At 39.2% G+C, this 25,298-nt stretch overlaps 1 protein-coding gene across 3 annotated transcripts in view; it reads left to right on the top strand.

Annotated features, from left to right (window-relative positions):
* Positions 1–25,298, top strand: part of MACROD2 (mono-ADP ribosylhydrolase 2) — a 1,390,378-nt gene that overhangs the window by 1,288,057 nt on the left and 77,023 nt on the right. For all 3 annotated transcript variants that reach the window (XM_075064471.1, XM_075064469.1, XM_075064470.1), the window contains 3 exons: positions 5,775–5,858; positions 20,513–20,575; positions 24,067–24,135. In XM_075064471.1, the coding sequence (XP_074920572.1) occupies positions 5,775–5,858; positions 20,513–20,575; positions 24,067–24,135 (216 nt within the window). The remainder of the gene's footprint in view (positions 1–5,774; positions 5,859–20,512; positions 20,576–24,066; positions 24,136–25,298) is intronic.

The following is a 25,298-nucleotide window of genomic DNA, read 5'->3' as shown; positions in this document are numbered from 1 at the left end:
TTTGAGTGGGACATTTTGCCACATATCTGCTCCTGTGTGGATTTCAAGCAAACAAGATCACAGCTTCTCTCACAGGGTGCCGATGGGGTACCACGTATTCAGCACCATATGTTGCTTGGTGCCCTATCACTGAGTTATACTGATGTTGGATATGCCATTAGTACTTGTGTGGCCAAAGTTTAGTATCCTTCATATATTCTTTAGCAGTAAAGAGCGATGCCATTTTGACCCTTTAGTGTAAGAACTTAATATTAGTAAGGGATATTTGCATAAATGTCATAAACAGATGAGTTCTGCATTAAGGGGAGAGCTCTGTTTATGGTAATTTAGTCACCAGGCTGAAGAGTATCTGCTCTTAAATTCTTTGTGCGAAAAGTTGTTTAATCTGTGTTTAAATTAGGTTGCAACTGCTATTTGCAACTTTCAGTTGTTAATGAATAATCATTTTTCATTCCACTTGACTTCATGAGGTCATGACTCCTGCAGACAGAATCAGTAGCTGAAGCCAATATTGATGATCCTAAACTGCTGAGCCATTCAGCTCTAATCTGTACTCAAAGCTCACCTTTGGGTTGTTTCTCTAATGTTTCAGCCTTTAAAACTTCTGGGATTCCTGGAGCGTGCAATAGCAGGCCATCTCATGGGGGCTCTTTCAATCCTGAGACTCAGTTCTAATTAAACACAGTTGCAAAGGCTAATAGAAAAAGTTCACATCCTCACTTAGGACCTGATCTGGTGTCCATTGAAGTCAGTGGACATATTCCCACCGACTTCAATGGACACCAGATCAGGTCTTTGGAGCAGCTGCAGGACTCAGCCATAAGTAAGGAATAGCAGATGGTCAAATGTGTAGTTTATGGGGAGATGAACATGCTGAGAGTGTATTCTCTGTCTTATGTCTCCACCACCCGGGAGTGTGCATATCTTATTACATTTAGAAACTCTGTTCGTCATAATTTTCTTTTTAAGTAAATGGGGATGTTTTAATTGCATGTGTCTCAGATGATCTCCAGTGATATCTCCTGATTACACTATATTAAGCATAACTGGCTCTGATGAGTTACGACAATGGAGAAGAGTATCTCCAGTAAGTTAGAAAAAAATATTTTTATTTAAAAAATACCCTATTCTTAAAGGAGACCCTCAAAATCAGCCGTCTAATGGCATTTAATTAGTATTTTTTAGATGATCGGTTTATTTTTCAGGATGCAGCATCTTGTAACAGTTGGTAGCATACTGTTATGTTCAACTCAAAGTGCTCTGATGTTATCATATTTCATACAGTCTGCTGTCAGAATGGCTGAGTCAAAAGGGCAGCTAGAGTAAATTCTGTTTTTTTGCCATTCAGTATCTGATATGTCCTTTATCTGAGAATTATATCTTGCACTGGCAGAGGGAAAGACTAAATGATCAGATAGATTTTGTCCATCTTTAACTGACGTGATTTAATAATGCAGTGCCATAAGGCTTATCATTTTATACCACATTAATGAAACATTATTGTAAATCTTCACTTTTGGATTACCTGGCTTTTGTACACTTATGTTTTCAGACATATAGGAAAGTAAAAATACCTCTAATGCTACCACAGTTATGCTCAGTGATGGCATATGCAAATTATGCAGCCATGTGCTATTATGGGAAGCATAGTTCTGTAAATACGTATTCCAGCACTGTAACATAAGGTTTGTTCCCCAAAGCCAAAGTTAATTTCCTTAGTATTTGGAGTGGGGGAAATAAAAACACATAAACAAGTCTCTCCCAGTTTTCAGTTTCCAAAACCTCGTTAGATCCGTCACTAATTATAAGTGTCCTGCTCTCCTTCAGCTGTGAAAATCTTCCCAACCTAACCACACCCCTGCTCTAGCCCCTTGCCGGCCGTGTTTCCTGTCAAACCTTCTGTTACATACCCAAAGTAAGTTTCCTACCAGTTATCCCATCTCTCCACCAAGAGTGCAACCTGCCTAGTCCCACCCAGCATCAGAAACCTTCCCTACCCAAGATGTGAGACCCAATATTCCCCACTCACATTAGCTTTGAAACCTTTCTGTAAACTATCAGATTGTACATTCTGATATATACATCTGCATATGTCAGGGCACTTCATCTTAGATGGGAGCTTTTTCTCTGACTGAGAGGAAAATGTCAGGCATTTGTCACTGAGCAGGATTTGTGAATGTTTTGGGAGCTAGGAAAGGCCTCCCTGAAGTGGCATATTGGCCTTGTGGGTTTGACCCAGGGAGAATAGCCATTCCCCAAATATTATTGTGCGTAAATACCTTTTTGCATGAATGCTCACAAATAATAAAGGGTACAAAAGTGGTTAAATTGAACATTCAAGGCTCAAATAAATGGATGTAAGCACTGTTTTTTGCCATTCTTGGCCAACTCTGTTCATGATATGTGGCATGTCTCTGCAGAACTGAAAGGATTAAGATTTATTTCTTGGCCATAACACAAATACACATTTTTGAAGCTTACAAAAATCCTGTTCTGTCTTTGGAGTGAGGGAAAATCCACTTGTCTGCTAAAAAGCAAAGAAAATGTGTTTGAAATCACATTCTCCTGAGATGGTTCCTCCACATCTTTTCTGTGAGCATTTTAAGATTCTTTCAGTAACGGAAAAATACTGTTTCTTTGGCAATAGTAACTGTTCTAACTTCTCCCAGTGCAAGCTTCCTCATCCCCCACCCCTATCTTAGTGCAGTCAATTAAGACATTCGATATATTTTCTGATGTGTTCAGAGACTCTAGGAAGACCTAGACATGTTATACATGGATACTTAACACTAAAACTTGATTGGCATTTGATTTTTGAGACTAGAGGAAGCCTCATAGATTGATTAGATGATAACTTCATCTTCAGAGTGGAGAATGGAGATTGAAATATTCATATTGATTTGGTCTCCTAGAGTGAAGCATTGCCAAGCCAAAAAGGGAAAACAGCAGCTATCGTATGGGGGAATTAGAGCCAGACAGGCCCCGCATCAATACCGTTCATTATAAATACTCTTTTTTTTTTTGTTAAGGAATGACAGAGGGGGCAGCAATCGATCTTTAAAATCTGACAACTTCTATTCTTCGTACTAACCACGTGTTGAATATGACCATTGCTTCTGGCTGACTCTATGTAGATTGAATAGCTGAGTCGTTTTTTCTCCCTAATATTTATTCCCTGTGGTTGAGTTTGCATGTCCACCAGCCAGAGAAGAGAGAAGTTGATTTTAGCATTCCAAGGATCTTAATTTCATATCTTCTTTGCAAATCTAGTATTAAAATTTCCAATTTAGTTGATAACAGCTGCTGGCAGGTAACACAGTCTTCTGTCAAGTGGTTAACCTTTAGAAAGGAAATGTCCAGTTCCTGAGATCAAGCAAATCTTGGGGGTGTTTTCATACTGCAGTAAATTGATGAATACAAGAGTCCCTTACAATGGGAAGATATAGAAACAATCACCAGTTTGAGGTTTTGTTGAATTAACTATTAATGTTAATTCCCTAGAATTGTGTTTAATACAGCTCTTCATTTTAGAATGTTTCCAAGCATTATGGGCTTCTACTGCCTGTAAGTTACAGTCTAACTCAGAATTTGGTGAGTCTTATTGCCACGTTTGGCAATATGGTATGCCGCAGAAAGAACAATGTCCCAGCTAAGCACGTGGAGAGATTTCTCCCCTTCCCCAAGCTTCTTGGTGAGGCCAAGGGCTTGGTGAGGGCCAAGTGGGACAGTAAACACCCAGCCAAATCCTGGCGACTGCTCAGGGGTAGCAAATCCTATTACCAAATCCTGACTAATGGGTAGAAAAGTGCAAACTTTTCCCCACAACCTGGCTTCTTGCAGTTTGGAGGTTTGTTCTCTTAGTCCCATGCTGCATGTGGCTAAATACATTGAACTTCCAATTTATCAACATCCTTAAATTGTGGGCGCCAGAACTGGACACAGTATTCCAGCAATGGTTGCACCAGTGCCAATTATAGAGGTAAAATAACCTGTCAGCCCCTACTCAAGATTCCCTTGTTTATGCATCCCAGGATCTCATCAGCCCTTTTGGCCACAGCATCTCACTGGGAGCTCATGTTCAGCTGATTATCCACCATGCCCCGCCAAATCTTTTTCAGAGTCACTGCTTCAAGGATAGGGTCCCCCATCCTATAAGTTAGTACAGTGAGATAGGGAGGCTTGATGCATTTATTCACATAGAGCTACACTAATGGTAAGGTGAAATTAAGAAATAGAAATAAATGGAGATATACCTATCTCCTAGAACTGGAAGGGACCTTGAAAGGTCATCGAGTCCAGCCCCCTGCCTTCACTAGCAGGACCAAGTACTGATTTTTGCCCCAGATCCCTATGTGGCCCCCTCAAGGATTGAACTCACAACCCTGGGTTTAGCAGGCCAATCCTCAAATACTAATAATTTCTAAAAAGTCTCCTTTTTTCTATTAAAAAGCCTCACTAACAATCAGTTTATTTCCTCAAGGAAAAGAACTTGAAACTTACTTGGTTTTTTTTGTTTGTTTGTTTTTAAAGCAACAATGTAGGGACCAGATTTTCAATAGACATCAGCACCCAACAGCTCCCGTTAGGCACCTAAATGAAATGGCCAGATTTCCAAAAGGGCCCAGCACCTCTGAAGAACAACACGAGCTGCTGGGTGCTGAACCCTTTTTGAAAATCTTGTCCTTTCATTTAGGTATATAAATGGGAGCTGCACTCTTAAGACAATCCAGCACCATTTATGGGTGCTGAGGACTCTTAAAAGTCTGACCTGGGTCTCCAGCTGTTATTTGGTGCACTACATTAAGGTCATCAGACATGACAAGACATTCTGGATACATCTACACAGCAATTAAACACATGTGGATGGCCCAGCTCAGCTGACTTGGGCTTGCAGGGCTCAGGCTTGCAGGGTTGTAAAATTGCTGTATAGACATTCGGGATTCAGCTGAAGCCTAAACGTTCTACACAGCAATTTTAAAGCCCTGTGAGCCGAGTTCCCCAAGCCCAGGACAGCTGACCCAGGCCAGTCACAGCTGTGCCATGTGTCTTGTATTCCAGTGTTAGACATACCCTAAGCTGTTAATATACCAAGTCTTCATCATTTTTTGAAGTTTAATCAACTAATTTTAAGTCTTCTGCACACAAGCTCTCAACTACTATAAGTGAGTCCAGCAAACCAAATTTAATCTCTTCCCTTCTTGCTGTTGTATTATGGAAAAGTGGGAAGAAAAAAATTGGAAGACTTCTTCAACTCTGAACATTCTTCTTTGAAGGAACCCTCTCTTAATTAACTTCAAACTTGGTATCAAACTTCTACCTCTGCCTCACATCCATGCTGCCAATTATTAGGTCAATATTCCTTTGTTAGTGGATTTTGTCAATGAATGCAAAACTGGGCTGCTAACAGAAATCCTTCTTCTTGAACATATTCCTCCACTAGTCCATAACACAGTACAATGCCACCAACCTCCATTGCTTAAAAACAGCTACCCGTTAAATGTTATAGATCTGAAGACAGTGAGAGTGCGAAGGCAGAAATCATTTAAATATGAGCTTTATTCAAGGTTGAGCTATCTAAGTTCAGTTTGAACCCACGCACTCCCATTATGACCCCAATACAGCATATTAGGCGGTGCTGAAACTTCCAAATGCACATGTAGGCATTCTGCATTGAAAGGAATGCTGAGATAAAATATACTTATTGCTACAATTGCCTGCATATTAATATTTAATAAAATAATATTACTCGGAAATAATATATTTTGTGCTTGCAGAGGGATTGGAACAAAAAGCCCAGTCACCATCTCCCATGAAGTGCAAAGCAAAGAAATCTGAGAACCTGAAGGATGATAATGAGGGTAGGTGGTATTAAAGTTCTTATTCATTGATCTTCATTTTTAAATTATGCAGCATACAGTACTTTCATTTTAAAATATCTCTACTATCTATATTGGCTATGCATGTGTGGTTTTTTTTCTTGCTAATATAATTTTGTCTGTAGGTCATGGGAATGCAGTTCTAATACAGGTGTGTTTTATGGCAATGTAAATTCAAAATTAAAAATGCTGTTTTCACGTAATGCTCTACTTGTTACTGTTCCTGTAATATGGGAAATTATGGTTGTCTATACCTGTGATATGCTCTGACATTGTGTAACTGATGATGCCGAAAGTAATATACATTGTCCTTGAAATATGGTCTTCGATGGACTGGGAAGCCTAGGGGTTGGCATGCACTCCATCGTGGGGCAGGAGTAGGGGATCCCAGGCCCACCCACACCCTGGTCCCTAGGCAGGTGGGCAGCATTAGACCTGGAGAGTGGGGTTCCCACTGAGTTACCATCCCTGGCTCACTTCCTACCATGGCTTCTCTTTGCTTCTGATCCCAGATGGGGGTGTCTGGAGGAAGAGCCAGGCTCAGCGTGCAGACCTGGTACTTCAGGGAGGCGTCTCTAGCCCTATTTGGCAAGAGCCTTCCGGGTAGGTCTGTATTCCTCTCCAGCCTTCTGAGCTGTGTTGCTCCCTTTTCAACCCTGTCTCCAGTTGGAGCATGCTCTCCGGAGTTGGAAGGGTGGGGTTATCTGGACCCCGTACTGTCCTTTAACCCCTTCCATCTCAGTGTGGGGCTTGTATACCCCATCACAGTTGTGTTGGGTTAACTGTTCAGATAAGTGCACTGTCTACCACAATATTTCCTTTTCCTTTCTGGAAGAGAATTTAGTATATATATTTACACATTAGTCATGCAGATAAAACCCCAGTTCAGAAAACCCCTTATGTAAGTGCTTAAGTCCATCCCTATTCAGGGAAGCACTTAACAAAAAGTTTAACTCTAAGCACATGCATATGTGCTTTCTTAAGCAGGATTGTGTTCCTGAATTGGAGCCTATAGGCGGAAGTTAGTCCATGTGCGCAGGGGTACCAGAGTCTACGGTACTGAAGTGATGCCATTCTGATATTGGATCAAAGTGCAATAATTTTAGGTGGACTGACGTCTCATTCACAGAGTTTCCCATTGAAGACCTTCATGCCGTAAAGATTCAAAGATTTGTAGTGTAATAGATTTTTATATTGTAGATTTTCATGTCGTTTTGGGATGTGCTCCTCAGAAGAATTTTTACTTGTTATTGAGTGCCCTCATGATGAGATAATTAATACGGGGAGCCTTAATCCTTTATTTCCATGGTAGTTTCTTATCACAGGATCCCTTTGACCCAACATTCCCAAGACGACATGTTTCACTCTCCACCTAACCCAATTACTACATGATCTTAGTGCTGCGAGGAATGCTCATAAAGTACCCTGGCTTGGGGGTAGAGCATGAATCATAAAGCCCAGAAAGATGATAACATCCTTCACTTTTAAGTAACTGCCAGTAACATGCTGTCACTGACATCCTGACATGGTTGTTAGTGGCAAGTACTTAAAGCAATGGATTTCATCACCTTGGAGGTGTGGAAGGATCCAAGAAATCTTTTCCTAACTGGCCTTCTTTCTCATTAACCATATAATAATGCACCTAAAAATACAGTAGCAATTTCATGTCTAGAGGAGAGAACTTTCACACTGGCAAAATAAATGCATCCATTTGGATACAGGCTGACCACTTTGGAAGATCATAGAGAATTGAAGCCTGATGTCATTTTCCCTAATGAGGATAAACAATAATATATATCACCGTATATTTTTGCTTGGGAAAAGACTAGAACTTAGCATTGTATGAGATATAAAAATAAAGAAAAAGTTGGATGTTGTAAGCCCGTTTTTCCCTTTCACTGGAAAGAGAGATGATAATATTCCACTAATTGCTTTTGTGCTGTACCAGATGAGACCTTCCAGTTTTACTATTCTTGTCAATGTTTCTTCATGACCTACAGTTCACTTTGTGGAACACAAATAAATGCATTGGAAGAGTGAAGTAAATAGCACGGCAGGAGAATGATTACGTTACCCTGGAACTGTAGAATGTCTGGACTCCTTGAATTTGATGCTGTTCCGTGGATTTTGCTGATGCAGAATTGAGGCCTGTAACACATAATCACTGCTGCAAAATTTAATCTATTTGGTGATGGAATTCTCTTTTCCTTAGGCAGAAATCAGGTTGTAATGCATAAGGGCTGAAAGTCTAAATTTATACTCAAGAGTCCTTGTGATGGAAAAAAGTAATTAAAGCATCCACAGAGGGGGAAGGGCAGAGCGAGAGAGAGAGGCTGTGGATCAGGTTTCTATAGAATTACCTTTTCCTCAGTTTAAAAGAGATGTCAAATAGCTTAGGCCCCTGATACTGAATTCCTAAAAACTTGCAAAGTGGCCAGAGTGTAATGTAACACCCTGTGAGCCATCTCAATTTAAGTAACTAGGATTTGCACACATTTGTCTGAGAACAAAGTTTAGCCATAAACTAATGATCTAATTACTACCTAGAATGTTGTTTCTAATTAATTAAAAGAAACCTTATGGCAAGCCTTGCAGATGAACAAAGCTGTGAATATGTGGCGTGATCCAGGATTGCGCATATGCATAACTCTGTTTATATACTGCACATTCATTAGAGGGAAAATATTTTCCCCAAGTTGGCATCACCAATAATAATAATGAACCATAGAAACCACAAGAAGAGACTATGTAAATTTCAAGTTCTGCAGGATTTTGTCCTGTACTAACAGTGTCCATTTAAAATAAAGGTGGGAATATGTAGCGAGGCCAAGGTTTACTCTTTTAACAGCCTCCTGACTCTACCCTCCGTGCATGTCCCCAGATGGCAACCTGTAATACTAATGCACTGAGCTCAATAATATTTTTCTACAACGTGCCCAGCTGCTTTACTGGTTTGAGATAATGTAGTCGTACCTTTTCAGTACATCTAAAATCTTTCCAGAAGATCATGGGAAATTGATTCCTTCATTGTTACCCCCTCTGCAATGAAGGAATGTCAAATCAATGGCTGTTTGTAGGGAGTTTGTTTTCTAGTAAGCTAAAATATACACATGGCATGCTAATGGAAGTAGTTTTGTATACTGGTTTCAGAGTAGCAGCCGTGTTAGTCTGTATCCGCGAAAAGAACAGGAGTTCTTGTGGCACCTTAGAGACTAACAAATTTATTTGAGCATAAGCTTTCATGGGCTAAAACCCACTTCATCGGATGTACTGAACCTCTAAAGTATTAATGCTCTCTTTTTATGCTACTGAAAGTATTGTGTTATATATTCGAACCACTGAGAGAGAAGCAAGTGTGAACTGCATACCAGATTTTTCTACCAGCCATTTATTGCGTAGTGTACGTGTTATAATGTAGTGTAGGTAGAACATTATTTGGGAGTGCAGGAATAGATGGGGCACTATTTGTTCTTGAACTCCCTGATGTATTTCAATTACTGCATTTGCAAATGTCCTGTTTATATTATATATATATAATTTTTTTTGTAATTGCACTGAGGGGTAAAATCAGCCAGTTGTCATTTTTACTTTTACCATCACTCAAATGCACTCAGAGATTGGCAGTCTAAAAAAAATGGAAGCATGAAAAACAAGTTTGCCACTACAAAAAGTGGTATTTCCTATCTTGGTGGCTTGATAAATGTAACATTTTTAAAGTGACATTGTAAACAGCCAAGATAATGAAAGTCAAAATACCCCGAAAGACACGTGAGTCTTTTTGCTTTATTTATGTATTTGGAATTAACTAAATCTTAGAGATGCCTATCCAAAGCTATAGGTACTCTTTGCCTCCATTAAAAACACTATGCAAAAATAAATACATAGGTAAAATAACAGCAAATGAAACAGACCTATCATGAGTCAGCACATATTACTTCCATCACTCTCTTTTCCACACAGCAAAACCAAGAACTTCCGTGTGTCTCCTCTCTAGCTCTGCTGATGGACGTATGGACACTTTGAGTAATAAGTACGAAATAATAGATACTTCTGGTGTGGCAAGGAGGAAGAGCTGTTGCTCATCAGTTCCATCGAGAATCTCTAGGGGCAAAAACAGAACCAAACCACTGAAGAGCAGCCTCATTCACTCCTGCCAGGGACCTTAGATATATGAACATGATCTCATAATATCAAAGGCAACTGATAGATCTATCAGTATCATCAAGGTCTTTCTACCTGATCTTTCTCCATTACTGGAAGTAGATAATTAACCCATGCAAGAAGAGCCATCTTGGTGCCTTATCCAGGTCAGAATTCTGATTGCACAGAGAATTTGAAGGCATAGAGGAGCTCTGAGAGTTGTCCTGCTGCAGCCTTTTCCATAATCTTCACCAAAAAGTAAAGATTAGATACTGTTTGATAGATGGGCAGACTGTTAGCATCAAGAGACGATAATCTGAAGCCTAACCCCCATGTAAGGAGGCAGCTTGTCTGTGGGAATTGTGCATCTTGGATAAATTCTGTTTTCTCTTTACCTGGCTGAGAAGGAAAATTGTTTGATGGATGATCCAAGTCACAAGGGTCAAGATGTACACAAATCATATTATAAAAACACTAGGTTGAGGAGAGTTTCTTTGCCTGATGAGGTAATCTGACTATAGACCTCTTAGCTTTCAAGTCTAACATCATATGTCTGAAATACTGTTCAACAGTGGGCAGGGACCTAGGCTCACTGACGGATGGAAGTTCTTGCCTCCTTCAGACAGAGCCAAGTGTGTGCGTCACCTGTGTGTTCTCTTTTGCTCTGCATGTACAGGAAGTTGATTGTTGAAGTGCATCTAATTTTGAGAGCTCTTTTGGCTCAGGAGATCTGGTAAACAGATAATTTTTTCCTAGAAAAAGAGATTTTTCCAGAGACAAAACTTCTATCTCCATCAGGAGAACATTTATTACACCCACATCTAGAGTCAGTGGTCTCTCAGTTAAGGAGTAACAACTCACATTTGCCTTATTCCTAGTATCTGGTAGAATTGTATCTGGTTAGAGATTAAGTCTGATTTATTTTTCTCTCCTGGTCCCTGACTCAACAAAGCACTCAAGCACGTGCTTAACTTTAAAGATGTGAGTAATCCCATCCCTATTCAACAGAACATGCTTAAGTCCCTGGAAGTAATGGAGGCTTACGGGCTTTGCTGAATCTTGGCCTTAAAGTCCATCTAGCAACTATTGGTACTTACCATTCTCCAGTACACAGACATGGGTAATCATTAACTCTGTTAAACACATGCTTAAATGTCTTCCAATTCTACGCCCAGTTGGCAATCTCCCTCCTCCTTAATATTTGGATCCAGTGTTAACTAGTCTCTCACATTCCCCTTCTGACTAAGTTTCAGGGTGTCCTGAAAATGTATAAAGAATAATTGTTTTGCCCTTTGAGTAGAAAAGCGGTAATTGTATCTCTCTGTCATACCCCACAGGATAATGATGTTCAGCTATAAACCTGAACTACAGTCATGATATATTAAAAATGTGTGTTGCATGTATCCTCAAAAAGAATATTTTAAACTAAAAAAAGATACCATAGAAAAAGTTATTTTGGGGATACAAAGCAGAAAATCAGAGAATCATAGGACTGGAAGGGACCTCGAAACATTTCTCCTTAACGTAGAATAGTAATGTTTAAAGGGATGCTGTTAACCCCTTTCTACTTTGATTGAGGGCTTGTTACTTCATTTTTATTTTGAAGTCTGCCATCTGTCTTGACTGATTACAGCACTAAGGAAATCAGATGATCTGTTTCCATTTGGCTGGCAAAAAATATTGACAGCATCTTTTTTTTTCTACTTCTAAAATGAACACTTCTTGAAAGATTCTTTATTGTGTTTCAGTGGCTGCTAGTATTTCATTAAATTGCTGCATCCCACAGTGTTACAATGTGAAGTGTAATACAGCTTTGAAAATGTATCCCATTTTAATCTATGTTGTTAGGCCTGATCATTCCTCCTATGTCTCTCTGAGAACCCTCTTTTTTTTTTATACAATTTTATATACACCTGTTATCAGGTAAAGAGCTGAGAGTGCTGTTTCCACTATGAATAATTTTTCAGTAGATTTTCCCACTATTGAGATAATATAAGTTGCAAAGTATTCATGTAATGTTGTCAGAGAAGAATTATATACAGTGACATGCCAAGTTACCTCCAGGGCACTCATCTGTCAAAGAAGTAATTTGACATTTCTATCCATTATGTGAATAACAATAAACTACTCTGATTATTCAAACTCAGGGCAGTACAGAGTGACAGCACTGGCCCCATTGCTTATGAACTTTTAACACAACAAATTAGTAATATGTACATTTAGTGAACACGGTCCGGTGTTCTGTGTGTGTGTGTGTGTGTGTGTGTGTGTGTGTGTGTTTAATTAAGCAGGTTATTTTCTTTTCAACATATCTAATCTCATACTTGCTTTCTCTGACCTTCTCTTCTTCCTGATACACCTCTGCACCCACATAATTGCATACGCTGGATGTGAGCAGTCATAATATGTCACTGGAAGCTTTATTTGCCTGTGGTTCTGAGAAAAAAACAACACACGTTGTGTTCTGCTTATTAGCAGGACATTGTTAACAATATATTAACTACTTCATTGCAAAAATACATTGTATTACATACACACGATTAATAGATCAATCAGTACAGTAAACGCAAAACCACTGATCCTGAAGAAACAATCCTGACTGTTTCTGAATTGAATTATATCTGCCTACCCATCAACCAATCAATCAGAGGCAGCATTACCTAGAAAGATGGGTGCAGTGTTCAGGATCAAGATTGCTGGAGTTCTTTTTCCAGCTCTGTCATTGCTTTGCTGTTTGCTCTTGATCGAGTCACTTGAACTTTTTTTTTTTTTGGCTTAGTTCTTCTATTTGTGAAATTGAGAACAATAACAACACGTTCACAGCACTATTTTAGATTGTAAGTGCTTTGACAAAGGTTTGTATTATTATTTCCATCATCCAGCTGAGGAAAACGTGAGGTACCAAGGGTGGGTGTGTGTGTCACCTCTCCCCATGTGAACCCTAAAGCCTTAAAGATAAGAAGATAAATAAAAAGAATCCAACTATGCAGTATTTCTTTTTAACAGGGGCTTAGTCAACTTGATGTTAATTTGAACATTTGTACTGCATAGTTCTGATTGATTGCCATTGAATTTGCTAGAATACAAGTAATTTTACCAGGTGTCCTGTATTCAGCATAGGGAAATATGGTCACCCTAAGAATAGACCTCACAAATCACATCTCCTGAGTACCAACCTTCTGCCTACCAGACCTAACTGTTAGTTATCTCGCAAGGCTATTCTGAGGCTTAATTACTTAAGGCCTGATCCAAAACCTATTGAGGTCAGTGGGGAACCTCTCAATCACTTCAGTGGCCTTCAATCAGTCCCTTAATATTTGCTTAGTGCTTGAATATATAAAGTACATTACATTATAATTGCTATTTTTACCTTTGAGATAACCCTCCTGCACTACACTATTTTCTCCTTCCCCATAGCACCTTACATTTGCTGACTAAAATGCTACAGGAAAATGAAAAAGTAACAAGGTGCTCCTAGCCAGCACTTAGCAGTCATGGCAAACTGATAGCAGCATGTTAAATTCTGGCTCTGCACTGAGGTAAATTGTTAGAACAGCGAGCAGGGAATAAGTCTCATAACTGCATTAAACAATAACTGGAGCTAATTCTTTCCTAACCCCTGTTAAAGTTTACCCCATAGGGTTATACACCAGTAGTGATTAAAATTGACCTAAGTCATAATTTAATTAAAGAAATTAAAATGCAGAGTGAAAATGTTCAGTAACCTTAGGCCAACACCCTAATGATTTCATTTTAATGCGTTTGTAGCTTTGGAATAATGGGGTTTGTGTGTGTGTGTGGTTTTTGTTGTAATTTTGGTATCTTTTTGCCACTGGGATACTGTGAAATTAAATGCTATCTGAGGTGCTGATTTTGATCCAAACATTTATGCATACCTTGTTGCACGTAAATAGTCCCACTGACATCAATAGGGAATTAAGTATAGGTATAAGTGATTGCAGGACTGGGGACTAGTTTTTAGTTTACCCTTGAGTTTATTCCCCTTCATTATCCCTTTATAGTATTATTATTATTATTTATTTTATTTTCTGTTAAAAAGGCTAATAATCCTGTTTGCATATACATCTCCAACCAAATGAGGGCCAGTTACTACCAGAGCGCTGATTAGAAGATGGCCATGCCATTTCTGGCTGGAAATCCAGAGAGAGAGCACATCCAGGGCTTCTATGAAGAGGAGTCATAGAGGGGCATCATGTGGTGTGACTCCGAGTTCATAGATGTGGTCCACTTGGAAACATATGTGACTATTACAAGCAAGATATGACCCTGTGTAAATGGCCCTTCATGTACCATTTAACAGTAAGGGTCATTAACCACTGGAACAACTTCCCAAAGGATTGCAATGGCATCTACTCTATTTCTACTCCAAGGGCTTCTCTTCACTACCAGGGTAAGTTGACCTAAGTTACGCTACTTTGGCTATGTTATTTAGGTCGTAGCTTAGGTCAACTTACCCCGGTGTCTTCACTGAGCTGCATCAATAGAAGGTGCGCTCCAGCCGACTTACATTAATCTTCTCAGGGAGATGGAGTACCGGAGTCAACTGGAGAGCACTCTGTAGTCGATTTAGTGGGTCTTCATTAGACCCACTAAATTGGCCGATTGCAGCAGCATCAATCTTCCTGTAGTGAAGACCAGCCTTAAGAAGGAACAGATTGTGTAGAACAAGCATTTCTCAGGCTGTTGCTGCCAAAATATGTGCAGTATAAATGTGCTATTGTCCTATTTGGAGAGTGGAGTTAATGCCAGAGTTTATCTCTTTGACTCAAACATGTGGTACAATTTGAGCTCTTTAATATTCTGTATTTCCCTGGAAAAAAATGTTCCAGCTCTTTGCCGATGTTTTATGGTTAGATTCTGACCCCCCTCCCCACCCCTTAGATTCATAGATTTTTGAAGTCAGAATAGACCATTGTGATCATCTAGTCTGACCTCCAGCATAACACAGAGCGGAGGACTTCCCTGAATTAATTCCTGTTTGAACTAGAACAGTCAATGGTGTAGCAATCGGTTCTCCAGAGAGCAATTACAGAGAAAATGGAAAATGCTAAAATCTCTCTCATGCTCCAGTTGTGAGATTATCTCCTGGTTTTTCTTAGAGTTCTTGTTTCATCCCTCTCTCATATGACTTTCTGATTATTATTGTATCAGCTGCTTCGTTTTGGGGATGCTATTACAGCTGGCATATGACCCTGCATACTAAATACTTCTCTCTAGCACAAAGAGGACAAACCCTTGCAGATTTTCATATTTTCTCGTTTTAGTTTGTTATTGTTTCTTACGTTTCTTGCTTACTAACCATTGGCTAATCTGCTTACTACTAGATATTAAATGAAAGTGTATAATCTCTTTGGAATTTCCTTACTGTCATCAAAGAAACAAATGAGACAAGAGTAAGCGTCTATCAATCAGTAGCCAGTTTGGCAAGGGAAAGCAAAAATAGATTGACAAAAGTCTATACTTAGAGACTGATGTGCTTGTTTTGTCTATATTACGCTACTGTAACTCCTGTTTTTTTTGACTGCCTGCCATTCTGTGGGAAAAGAAACATGTTCCCATTTGTCTTTTGATGTGGCTCAAAACTATTTACATTTACTGGCCTAAAATAACACAAAATGTCACATTCTACTCTTTTTGTCATCTTTGGACTGAGTGACAGATTGCTACTCAATTGCTAGCATAATGGAAAAGTAGATATTCTGAGGACAGTTGTCACCTAAAGGAAATACAGTTGCCAACTGCTGCTGTAATGGAACAAGAAAGATGGCAGCTATCTCAGGGGCATCCAAAGAAAAATATATTTTTATCATTACTAGTGTCATAGGGATGGCTCATGGGAAATATATTAGGCCTTGCTTTTGCGTACTGGAGAAAGAGATATGGGGAAGAGATCGTTGCTACCCTTTTAAAATATGTTTTTGCCTCTTACATAACACTATTAAAAACCATTACATTTACTCAGTTCCCAGTTTTGATGGAGAGCAGGAATTACCTCATCAATAAAAGATGCCTAATGTGAGAAACTCATTAAAAATGTTTGTCAAAAGTTTGTGCTTTTTAGTATTTTCATATTGTATTTGTCCTTCTTTCCTTTCTATTGTTTTCTACTCTACTTCCTCCCTCCCCCCCTGTGACAGAATGATTCACACTAGCCATGTGTTTTGGTTTTGTATTTTATGGCAAGGTATAGTAAATATAATGTGCCAATGTCATCCCTGACATAACTGCAGTGAAGTAAATGGGGTTACATCAGGGTTTAATTTGGCCGACTCTGGGCCTGCAGTGAACAATTTCAAAGCACCTGAGTCTTATTTTCAAACGTAGCTTTTTTACATGGTGTGGCAATATGCACTGGAGGAGTGAGAATTCTGTAGCACACCAATGTGGCGCACACTAAGGCTAAGTCTACATTTATAGCAGCACAGGTATAAACAGCAGTGTAGACTGTGAGACACGGCTTAGGTGAGTAGAGTGCTCTTCATGCTTGAACCCCACAGTGTATGAACCCTCCATGGCTCTTTGCATGCCTGAGAAGTGACTCCCACCTCTAAAAATAGCAGTGTAGTGTCCTGTTTCTGGAGCCTTTCTCCGTGTCTCGGGGTCACTCACCACATTTGCACCTCCTGCTGGCCATTTTCGGAATTAGCTCTAGTCAGCGGGTGTGCCCTCCAAGTCTGTATGTCATTTAGCTTAGAAACCCTTATTCACTCTTGGAGATTGTCTACACAAACATTTAGTTTGTGGCAAGCTGGAGTGTGAGCCTACCCCACGCTAGCCTGCCATGCATTAAATGTCCATGTGGATCCTGCTGATGCCCATTAACCATCCCTTAGTGCAAATTGATCTGTTTCAAAGCAGTGTAGATCAGTGTTTCTCAAACTGGGGTCGCTGCTTGTGTGGGGAAAATCCTTGGCAGGCCGAGCCAGTTTGTTTACCTGCCCCGTCCGCAGGTCTGGCTGATTGCGGCTCCCACTGGCCGCAGTTTACTGCTTCGGGCCAATGGGAGCTGCTGGAAGCGGCGCAGGCTGAGGAACATGCTGGCCCTCGCTTCCAGCAGCTCCCATTGGTCTGCAGCGGCGAACCACAGCCAATGGGAGCCGCGATCGGCCGGACCTGTGGACGGGGCAGGTAAACAAACCGGCCCGGCCCACCAGGGGCTTTCCCTACACAAGCAGTGACCCCAGTTTGAGAAACACTGGTGTAGATCAAAGTGTGATAAGGAACTGTTGGACATGTCAGCAGAGGCTGCATGAACAGTTAGTGCCCAGCAGGCTAGCGCAGGCTAGTGTCACACCCCAGCTTGCTGGGAGCTAAATGTTTGTGTAGACAAGCCCTTGATTACTAACTTTTCATTCAACTGTCAAGGGAAAGGATTTTAATTTTTCTACCCTCCCATGTTTATTAAAGCAAATACATGCCCCACTCCACTGAAGGCACAACACATCCTTTAAGAATACTGCTCCTTGTGTGTAAGATGAATTTGCATTCTATAGATAGATACATGAGCCAGAGAATTTGCTGGAAGAAGGGAATGCAAGAAATAAAGCCTTTATTTAAAATCTCTTGCATTTTTCTGGCATGAAAAAAGAATACAAAATCGGAGTCTCACTTAACTTTCTGATTTTCCTTGAATTCAGTAAGAATTTAATGTTTAGGACCTTATTCACATCTACTTTAATCCAGTATAAGTCAACTAGAGTTACACCAGTTTAAAACTGGAGTAACATACTGATGAGTTAGGCTGAGGTTATTTTAAAACTTTCTTTTTAAATATGAATTTACTCAGAATTTGAATTCATAAGAAACCAAATAACATGGAAACAAATAAGATGAAAAAAAATCTGATTTTAGCAAAATGAATAATAGCCATATTGGTAATTGATTTGCTTTTACTGACTGTAGAAACAAATGAAGTGTTGTCCGTTCATCAGTAATTTAGTTACTGAAATAGTTTTCAGTAATAAATATCACAGTGGTTACCAGTACAGCCTGACCTGTTTTTTCTGAATGTAAAGTACTGTGTAAAATTAAGCATAATGCGGTACACATTTAGGAAATGAACAGTCACAATTGAAATCACTGACGGTTTTGTTTTTTGCTTAGTTAGTAGTACTCCAATATTCTCACATAGACATTACCGGTAATTACCTGCAAATAATAATTGTGAAGATTTTACTGACTGCAGTGTTATTGTAACTGTGTTGGTCCCAGGGAGAATAGCCAGGTGAGGTAATATTTTTCATTGGACTAACTTCTGTTGGTGAAAGAGACAAGCTTTGAGCTACACAGTGCTCTTGCTCAGAGTTTACTAGTGACCATGTCAATATTGTTTTATCGCAAACCTTGGATATATGGTCTCATGCCTTAGTGCCTGAACTAAACAACTTTATCGCCCTGAAAACTCTTACACTAAGCAAAGAATTCTCCCCAAACATATTAGCTGTTTGCTGCAAGCCTTGCAAAGTCCAAAATCCGTATTTTTTAAAAAAGTTTCAGTTCTAGTGTGGTTAACTTTCAATTTTGTGTAGCTGGATGATGAATAAAATGCTGGTGTTATAAAATACTTCTGTCATCCATGGAATGTGATTTTACAGGATGAAGCCCCCCAGTGGACTAAGAACTTTTACAGGATGAAGGCCACTAGTGAACTAGCTGTCCATTTAGACCAGTTAACATCAGTATGAAAAGTTACAAAACAACTAATGGGTTAGCTTCTCAGCTGATATAAATCAGTGTAGTTCCACAGAGGTCAGTGCAGCTACATCGATTTACACCAGTTGAGACTGTGGCTCCAAATGTCTCAGAAACTGTATAAAACACATGTTAATCTGACTGGCTAAGAATGTAGCTCTGTGAGTTATGGCTTAGACAGAAAATACTTCTACACTAGTTCCACCTACTGGATTCTAAGACGTAATACCTGCCAAAGGACTAGGAAAACAAGATGTCTGAATGGATGGTAGCTAAATCAAGTGTGCTATTATAAGTTGCATGGTATTTACTTATGAAAAATACATTCTCTGTAGGGTTTTTTGTTTTTAATTCCATCAATCAAGATGCATTTCTGCTACCATTGTTCTCTACAGCAGACGGTCCCATGTGTTAAGAGAAAGTAAGGTGCCCAAGATGGGAAGTGCTAAAGCAATAGGGTATATAAGTTATAAAAGTGAAAATCAAGTAGGAGAAATGATCACAGCAGGATAGACAGCAGGATTCATGTTTATCATTATGAGGCCTTTGCCACAATCTGGAAATTAATTACTTTGCTATTTATTTACACACTCACAAACCGGTTTCTAGAATTCCTCATTAAATGTGATAACTAATTGTTGACGCTGTCAGAATAACCACTCTGGCGACATCTGATGCAGTATGTTACACTGCACCCTGTTTGAATTGTCCCTGTCAACACTGGTTCTCCACTTGTGAGGTACTCCCTTGTGAGGTACTCCCTTCTCTTCATGTGTCATTATATAATGCCTGCATCTGTAACTTTCACTCCATGCATCTGAAGAAGAGAGGTTTTTTACCCACAAAAGCTTATGCCCAAATAAATCTGTTACTCTTTAAGGTGCCACTGGACTCCTTATTGTTTTTGTGGATACAGACTAACAGGGCTACTCCCTGATACTTGCAATCTTAATGATTATTACAAGTCTAAAATAGGCTTCTCTCTGTTTGAAAATACAGACTGCCTGGTTCTTTCCTAATCAGTTCACTCATAAGGCTGAGAGAGCTTGGTGCTCTGTCCCTGGCCTTTCCCTGTGGTAATTCATTGTTTGGCACTTGTCTTCAGTAAGGAGCTGGGATGGGGAGAAGGTCACTGGAGAATGAATGTGAAGGCAAAAATGTCTAAATGAGCAATAAATCCTTTCATTCTTCCTTTTGTTTTTTCCTGTTATATTTTTAATGTAGCCTCTGTATCTTCAATATCTCTACATTCTGTCTCTTCAAGGCTTTTACATTTGAAAGTAAAATTCTGACATGTCTCTCCCTGCTATGGTCGCCCTGCGTAGTACTGATGAAAGCTACAGTCACCCTGCCATAGCACTGATTAAAATAGGTTGCTCAAGTGTAAGATTTGGGTACTTCAGAGTTCTTATATAAATGTGACTGGAAAAAATAATCTTTCAACAGAACAAGTAAAACACAATCAACCAATAAACATATCCGCTGTAGATGTTCTATAAGCAAAAACAACTTTGTGAAATATGTAAATGTTTCCAGGGTTATGAAATAATTCTGCCTTTTGCTATAAAGCTTTTAATCTGCCAGACAGTTTGAAAACCGTGAATGCAACTATTTATGTTAGTAATTTTTCAGTTTCCCCTTATCTATACGTCTCTCCCTGCTTTATCACAGGGCTCTGTCATAAATTAACAGTTTATGCTACATTGGTTACAATTAATTTCAGTGCTGCTTGTTACCAGTAAAAAGATACTTCATAAATAATTTTTGTGTGGTTTTCTTGGTAGATGATAATAGCAGAGAAGAGAAGCAAAGTAATGAAGAAACTGAGGGCCAGAGCCAAGAAGCAGGTTTGTGCCCAGCTCTTTAACGCATCCTTCCAGGCTTTATCCACCTTGGTGAACAATAACCTTAGTCAATGCTACTAACTGAAAATGTTTGTACATTTTCACCAGATTAACCCAGGGTTTGTGCAATTCTCCCATTGGAGACCACAGCTCCATTCATTATGTATGAAGCTGTTGAGTGCAGGAATGCAGACTTTCCTGTTAACTTACTAGCTCCACATTCCCTCTTTAAATTGGAATATATCTCGCTAATCCGCTAAGTAGAAAAAATAATTTTCCATGCATGTTTACATCAGTGTAGCACTCTATAAGAAAGAATAATGAAAAAAATAAGTTTAGGGAGATGAGGGAGAGATCTAAAACTGGTCTTTCAAGGTTTTAACAGTACTTTTAGATTGCAATAACTATTTTTTCCAGTAATTTCTCTGCTGATCCCAGAAAATTGGATTATTAAGATTTACATCCAAACAGAAAGAGCCTACATGTGAAAATCAAAACCTGCAAGTAAATGTCAGAGTTCATAAAGTGCTAGATTTGCAAATGGTGTGTTTATAAATGTATGTTACAAGTTATGAATTGGATATTTTACAATAAAAGAGTACTCTGTTTCAAATGTATCCAGCAAACAGAAATGACAACCAGAATTGAGCAGTTTTCAAAACAACTGAAGTGATAATCAAAACTACTATAAATACCCTTATTCCTTTGGATTTCCAACACACTGCTACATAGTAAAGTGCTTTTCTTATTTTATTTTTTTTTTTAATGTGTGCTATGTCTGATTGGTACCAGCTAAATAGTATACTGGAACAGTGTGTTGCCTACACATCCTGAATTCAGGTAGCATGAAACTTCTCTACTTAGGACTTTTCAATCAGCTCTGAAAGCTTTTATTACCTAGGAGTTGGAGAGGTCCAGTCAGTAAATGCAGCAGAGTGAGGCCTCAAGGTAGCCTGCCTACGTTACTGAGTCATTTGGTTTGTTGACTGCATTGTGGCTCCTTGAGAAGAGAGAAATGTGTGTTGCGATAAACTTCTTTCCCCCACCCTGTAGAGGAAACACTGTGTATGAAAGACTTTCTCTGTTCTCCTCTGAATTCTACTCTAGTTTTATTCCATTCTCTGTTAAACTGAGGTCATTCTTGGATGCTCGCAATTTAGCAGGTTTCATCCACTTACCTCTCCTCCCTGTTCTAATTTTCTTTAATCTCACCACAACAAAAACACACATGCACTAACTCATGTTCTTCAAGGGCCTGATCCAGAGCCCATTGAAGGCAGCGGAAAGACTCCCATTGACTTCAATGGGCCTTGGATCCAGCCCCCTAAGCTCTGGACTCTCCTTTTATCCCACCAGGGTAAGCAGCTTCCTTGCAGACTACAGTATCATACAAGAGATTTAGAACAAAGCCAGTCACCAACCATACTTCCTTTCCTACATTTAACAGCTTCACCTCTGCAGTGCTCATAGACTTAAGCAGCCAAAGGGCAAGAGTCATGAGATCACTGGATTTGCATCTTTTGTGTAGTAGCGAGTTGCAGTACCAGCATGTAGATGCTTTGAAAATTCTGCATAACCTTTGCCTGATGAATCATTAGTTCAGTATTCATCTTTTAACTTTACAAAATAATGCTTTGCTTGTAGTTCAAAGCAGTCCAAACTCCAGAGGCTTCTGCTCAACCTAGATAAATTACCTTCTAAAAATACCCTGAGTGGTCCACTAGACATTCAAATATTTTAGCTATATCTTCTGATTAAATGCAGATTTCCTGTGTCTATTAACTCATGAAACAACTAAGTTGCAATGAGCTGCATTTCATCTTTCCCATGGGAAGCAACTGTGAAAATGCTTACCTTTTAAAACTATTAGTTAGTTTGCTTGGGTGTCTAAAAGCGTGTGGTTTCTTTCAGAAGAGCCATTATGACGTGTCACTGTTACAAACTGTTATATTCAGTTTATCAGAAACATGATGTTCATTCTTTTACTATCATTTATAATATTGGTACTCAGTGTATCATGACTAAACTCAGATCATAGGGTTATTGTTGGATTCAGCATTATTTGGTGGGGCAGAATAATGCATGGAACTTTTAAGACAACTTCTATTTCTGTCCATTGCTTACTTGGCAATATACATGTGACATTACCTGAGTTTCATGCACAATTGCTGAAATGGTTGGTGAAATGTAGAAAATATAGTCAGTTGCACACAAAAAAAATCTAATCATTATGAAGAACATGCTTATTATTAGGAAGTTTATAAGGAGCAACCTTTTAACTGCTTTTCAAGTGTGCAAATTTCTGCTCCTCAGGCGGCTGTCTTTTGTAAACCAAAAGGGAGATCTTTCAGGGGATAACAACAAACACATCACAAATGTATTACTTTTAAAATTCCAAAAGAATCTAAAGTATCATCACTAAACATCTGAGTTAATAGTCTTTAAAAGCACTACATCAGTTTCTAGCTTTTAGCACAACAGTTAGGAAACTCAGGTTCAAGACTCACATTGAACTTGGGTCTCCTGTGTTGCAGAAGACTGTCCTAGCTACTGGGCTATTGAATTGAACCTGGGTCTCCTGCCTCTCGTGTGAGTGCCCTAACTGCTGAGCTACAGGCTACAAAGTGACATAGTGCTTTCAGTTTTGGTCTTTGCCAATCTCTCCTGATGAAGCTGTTCCACTTTTCATGAATAATTAGTCAGTGGAGCAGGGACATGAACTTGAGTCCCCCAAATCATAGATGAGTGCCCTGACCACCAGGATATTGAGTCATTCTTACTCTTGTTCCCTCACTCAATTACTGTTCATTGTCATTATAAACAAATTTGAACTACCATTATGAATGACAAAATTTCACTCTGCTCTAGTGGTCAGTACATTTGGTTGTCCAGAGGACATTGTCCACGTGTTTGCATGTGAATCCTCTAACCAGATTCCTATTAAAATAATATTAATATTTTGCAAAATTTACATCTTGATCCCTCAAAGTGCTACCAAAGCTTGTAGGCCTCAATTCAGGAAAGCACTTAAGCATATGTTTTAAATCCCATTGCAGTCAATGGAAATCAAACACATGCTTAAAGTACAGGTTTAAATGCTCTTCTCAGTATTGAAGGATTAAATGCTCCCTGGACTGGGTCCAGAGTGCTTGCAAGATCACACCCCTGTAATGCTTGCACAGTGAGTATCTTGCAGCACAACCCGCCCATGAGGTAGATAGGTATTATTCTTATCCATGTCTTACAGGGAGGGAAGCAGAGTGGAGATTTAGGGCTTAATCCAGCACCACTTAAGTTTATCATGGTCATTGATGGGAACAGGAACAGGCCAATGGAAGCCCATGGCAAAGAAGGAAATAGAACCGAGATGTACCGATTCCTCAGACTTGTCTTCTAGCGATAGAGGCCCCTGGATGCATTAGGTGTACCAGTCCACCCATCCTATTATCTAATAAATAACCACAATTTCTTTTTCGCTTTCTCCATTTGTACAGATGAGGCAAAACATACAGCTGTACCCAGCCTACCATCAGAAGAAGGAATAGAGCTGTGTGAGGATAAAGGTACAGATAGCAAGATGCATCTGAAACTACTCAATCCCAAGAGGATACTTCACATGGCCATATTTTCCTTTATGTCTGGAAGAAGCCAGACTGAGACTTAAAAAATCAGAAATCAGTTGCAAACTTAAATTTTACTTCAAAAAAGACTTTCTAATGCAACACTTGGCAACTGCTATTGTGCTGGGGTGAGAGGTGCCATGGAAGCTTAGCTCTCAGCATTATGGAGTTAATATAAAAATGCCATACTTGAAGCATCAGATGTAGGCCCCAGACCTGATCTCTGTAGGATGACTTGTGTGTAAAGTTAAGGGCATGCATAAATCTTTGAAGTATCAAGGCCCTAATTAGTTCTGTCCTGATGAAAAAAAAAGAAAATCAGTAACTATAAACACATCATGGGGAGGCAGAAGGAGATGAAGTCATAATTGAGAGAGAGAGAAAGTAATGTTTATCTTGTGCAGATTGTGCTGGGCACTCAGATCATTTAGATTGTGATAAATATTTAAAAGTGTCAAGGGGCCAAATGACAGAGAGTTTAGGAAACAAGACAGAGAGGTGATTTAATGTTTCAAGCTGGGATTTTTCCGTTTTGTTGTTTGGTTTACAGATAGGAGACCAACACACAGACATACTGTTCTTGATCCTTTTTATGGCATCACACCATTAATTACTCATGCTAGTCTAGATTGTCTTACAATTCTTTTTGGTATATGTTTAAAAAAAAAAACCTAGTGATTTATAAAACCTTTGCTGCTGGTAATTCAAAACAGGAGTTATGTTATGTATCATAAATATAGTCCATCAGTACAGCCTTCAAGTAAGACTACTAGAGAATTTTAATGCATTTTACTGAGATAACATAATTATTAACATACATTAACTTATTTATTTTAAGAGTTAATGTTTAATTCAGTGCCACCACCCTACACTCTTTCTCTCTCTTTTTTTTTTTTTTTTGGATAGTGTGAGGAAGTGTGTGTGAAATCTCACTCTTTTGTTCCAAAATAGCATATTAAGGAGCCCACGGTCTTTACCTGATTATGGGGTCAGAGCTCAGTTTAGGGCAATTTAACTGCTCTCTCAAGTGGCTGATAGAAGCAACGTATAGATGTTTTTTAAAAATCTGGCCAGAATACTTGTTTTTGAAATCACTGAAATCCTTC

The sequence above is a fragment of the Chelonoidis abingdonii genome, chromosome 3 (genome assembly GCF_003597395.2).
Source record: "Chelonoidis abingdonii isolate Lonesome George chromosome 3, CheloAbing_2.0, whole genome shotgun sequence".
NCBI lineage: Eukaryota > Metazoa > Chordata > Testudines > Testudinidae > Chelonoidis > Chelonoidis abingdonii.
This window is presented reverse-complemented; position numbering and strand designations above follow the sequence as displayed.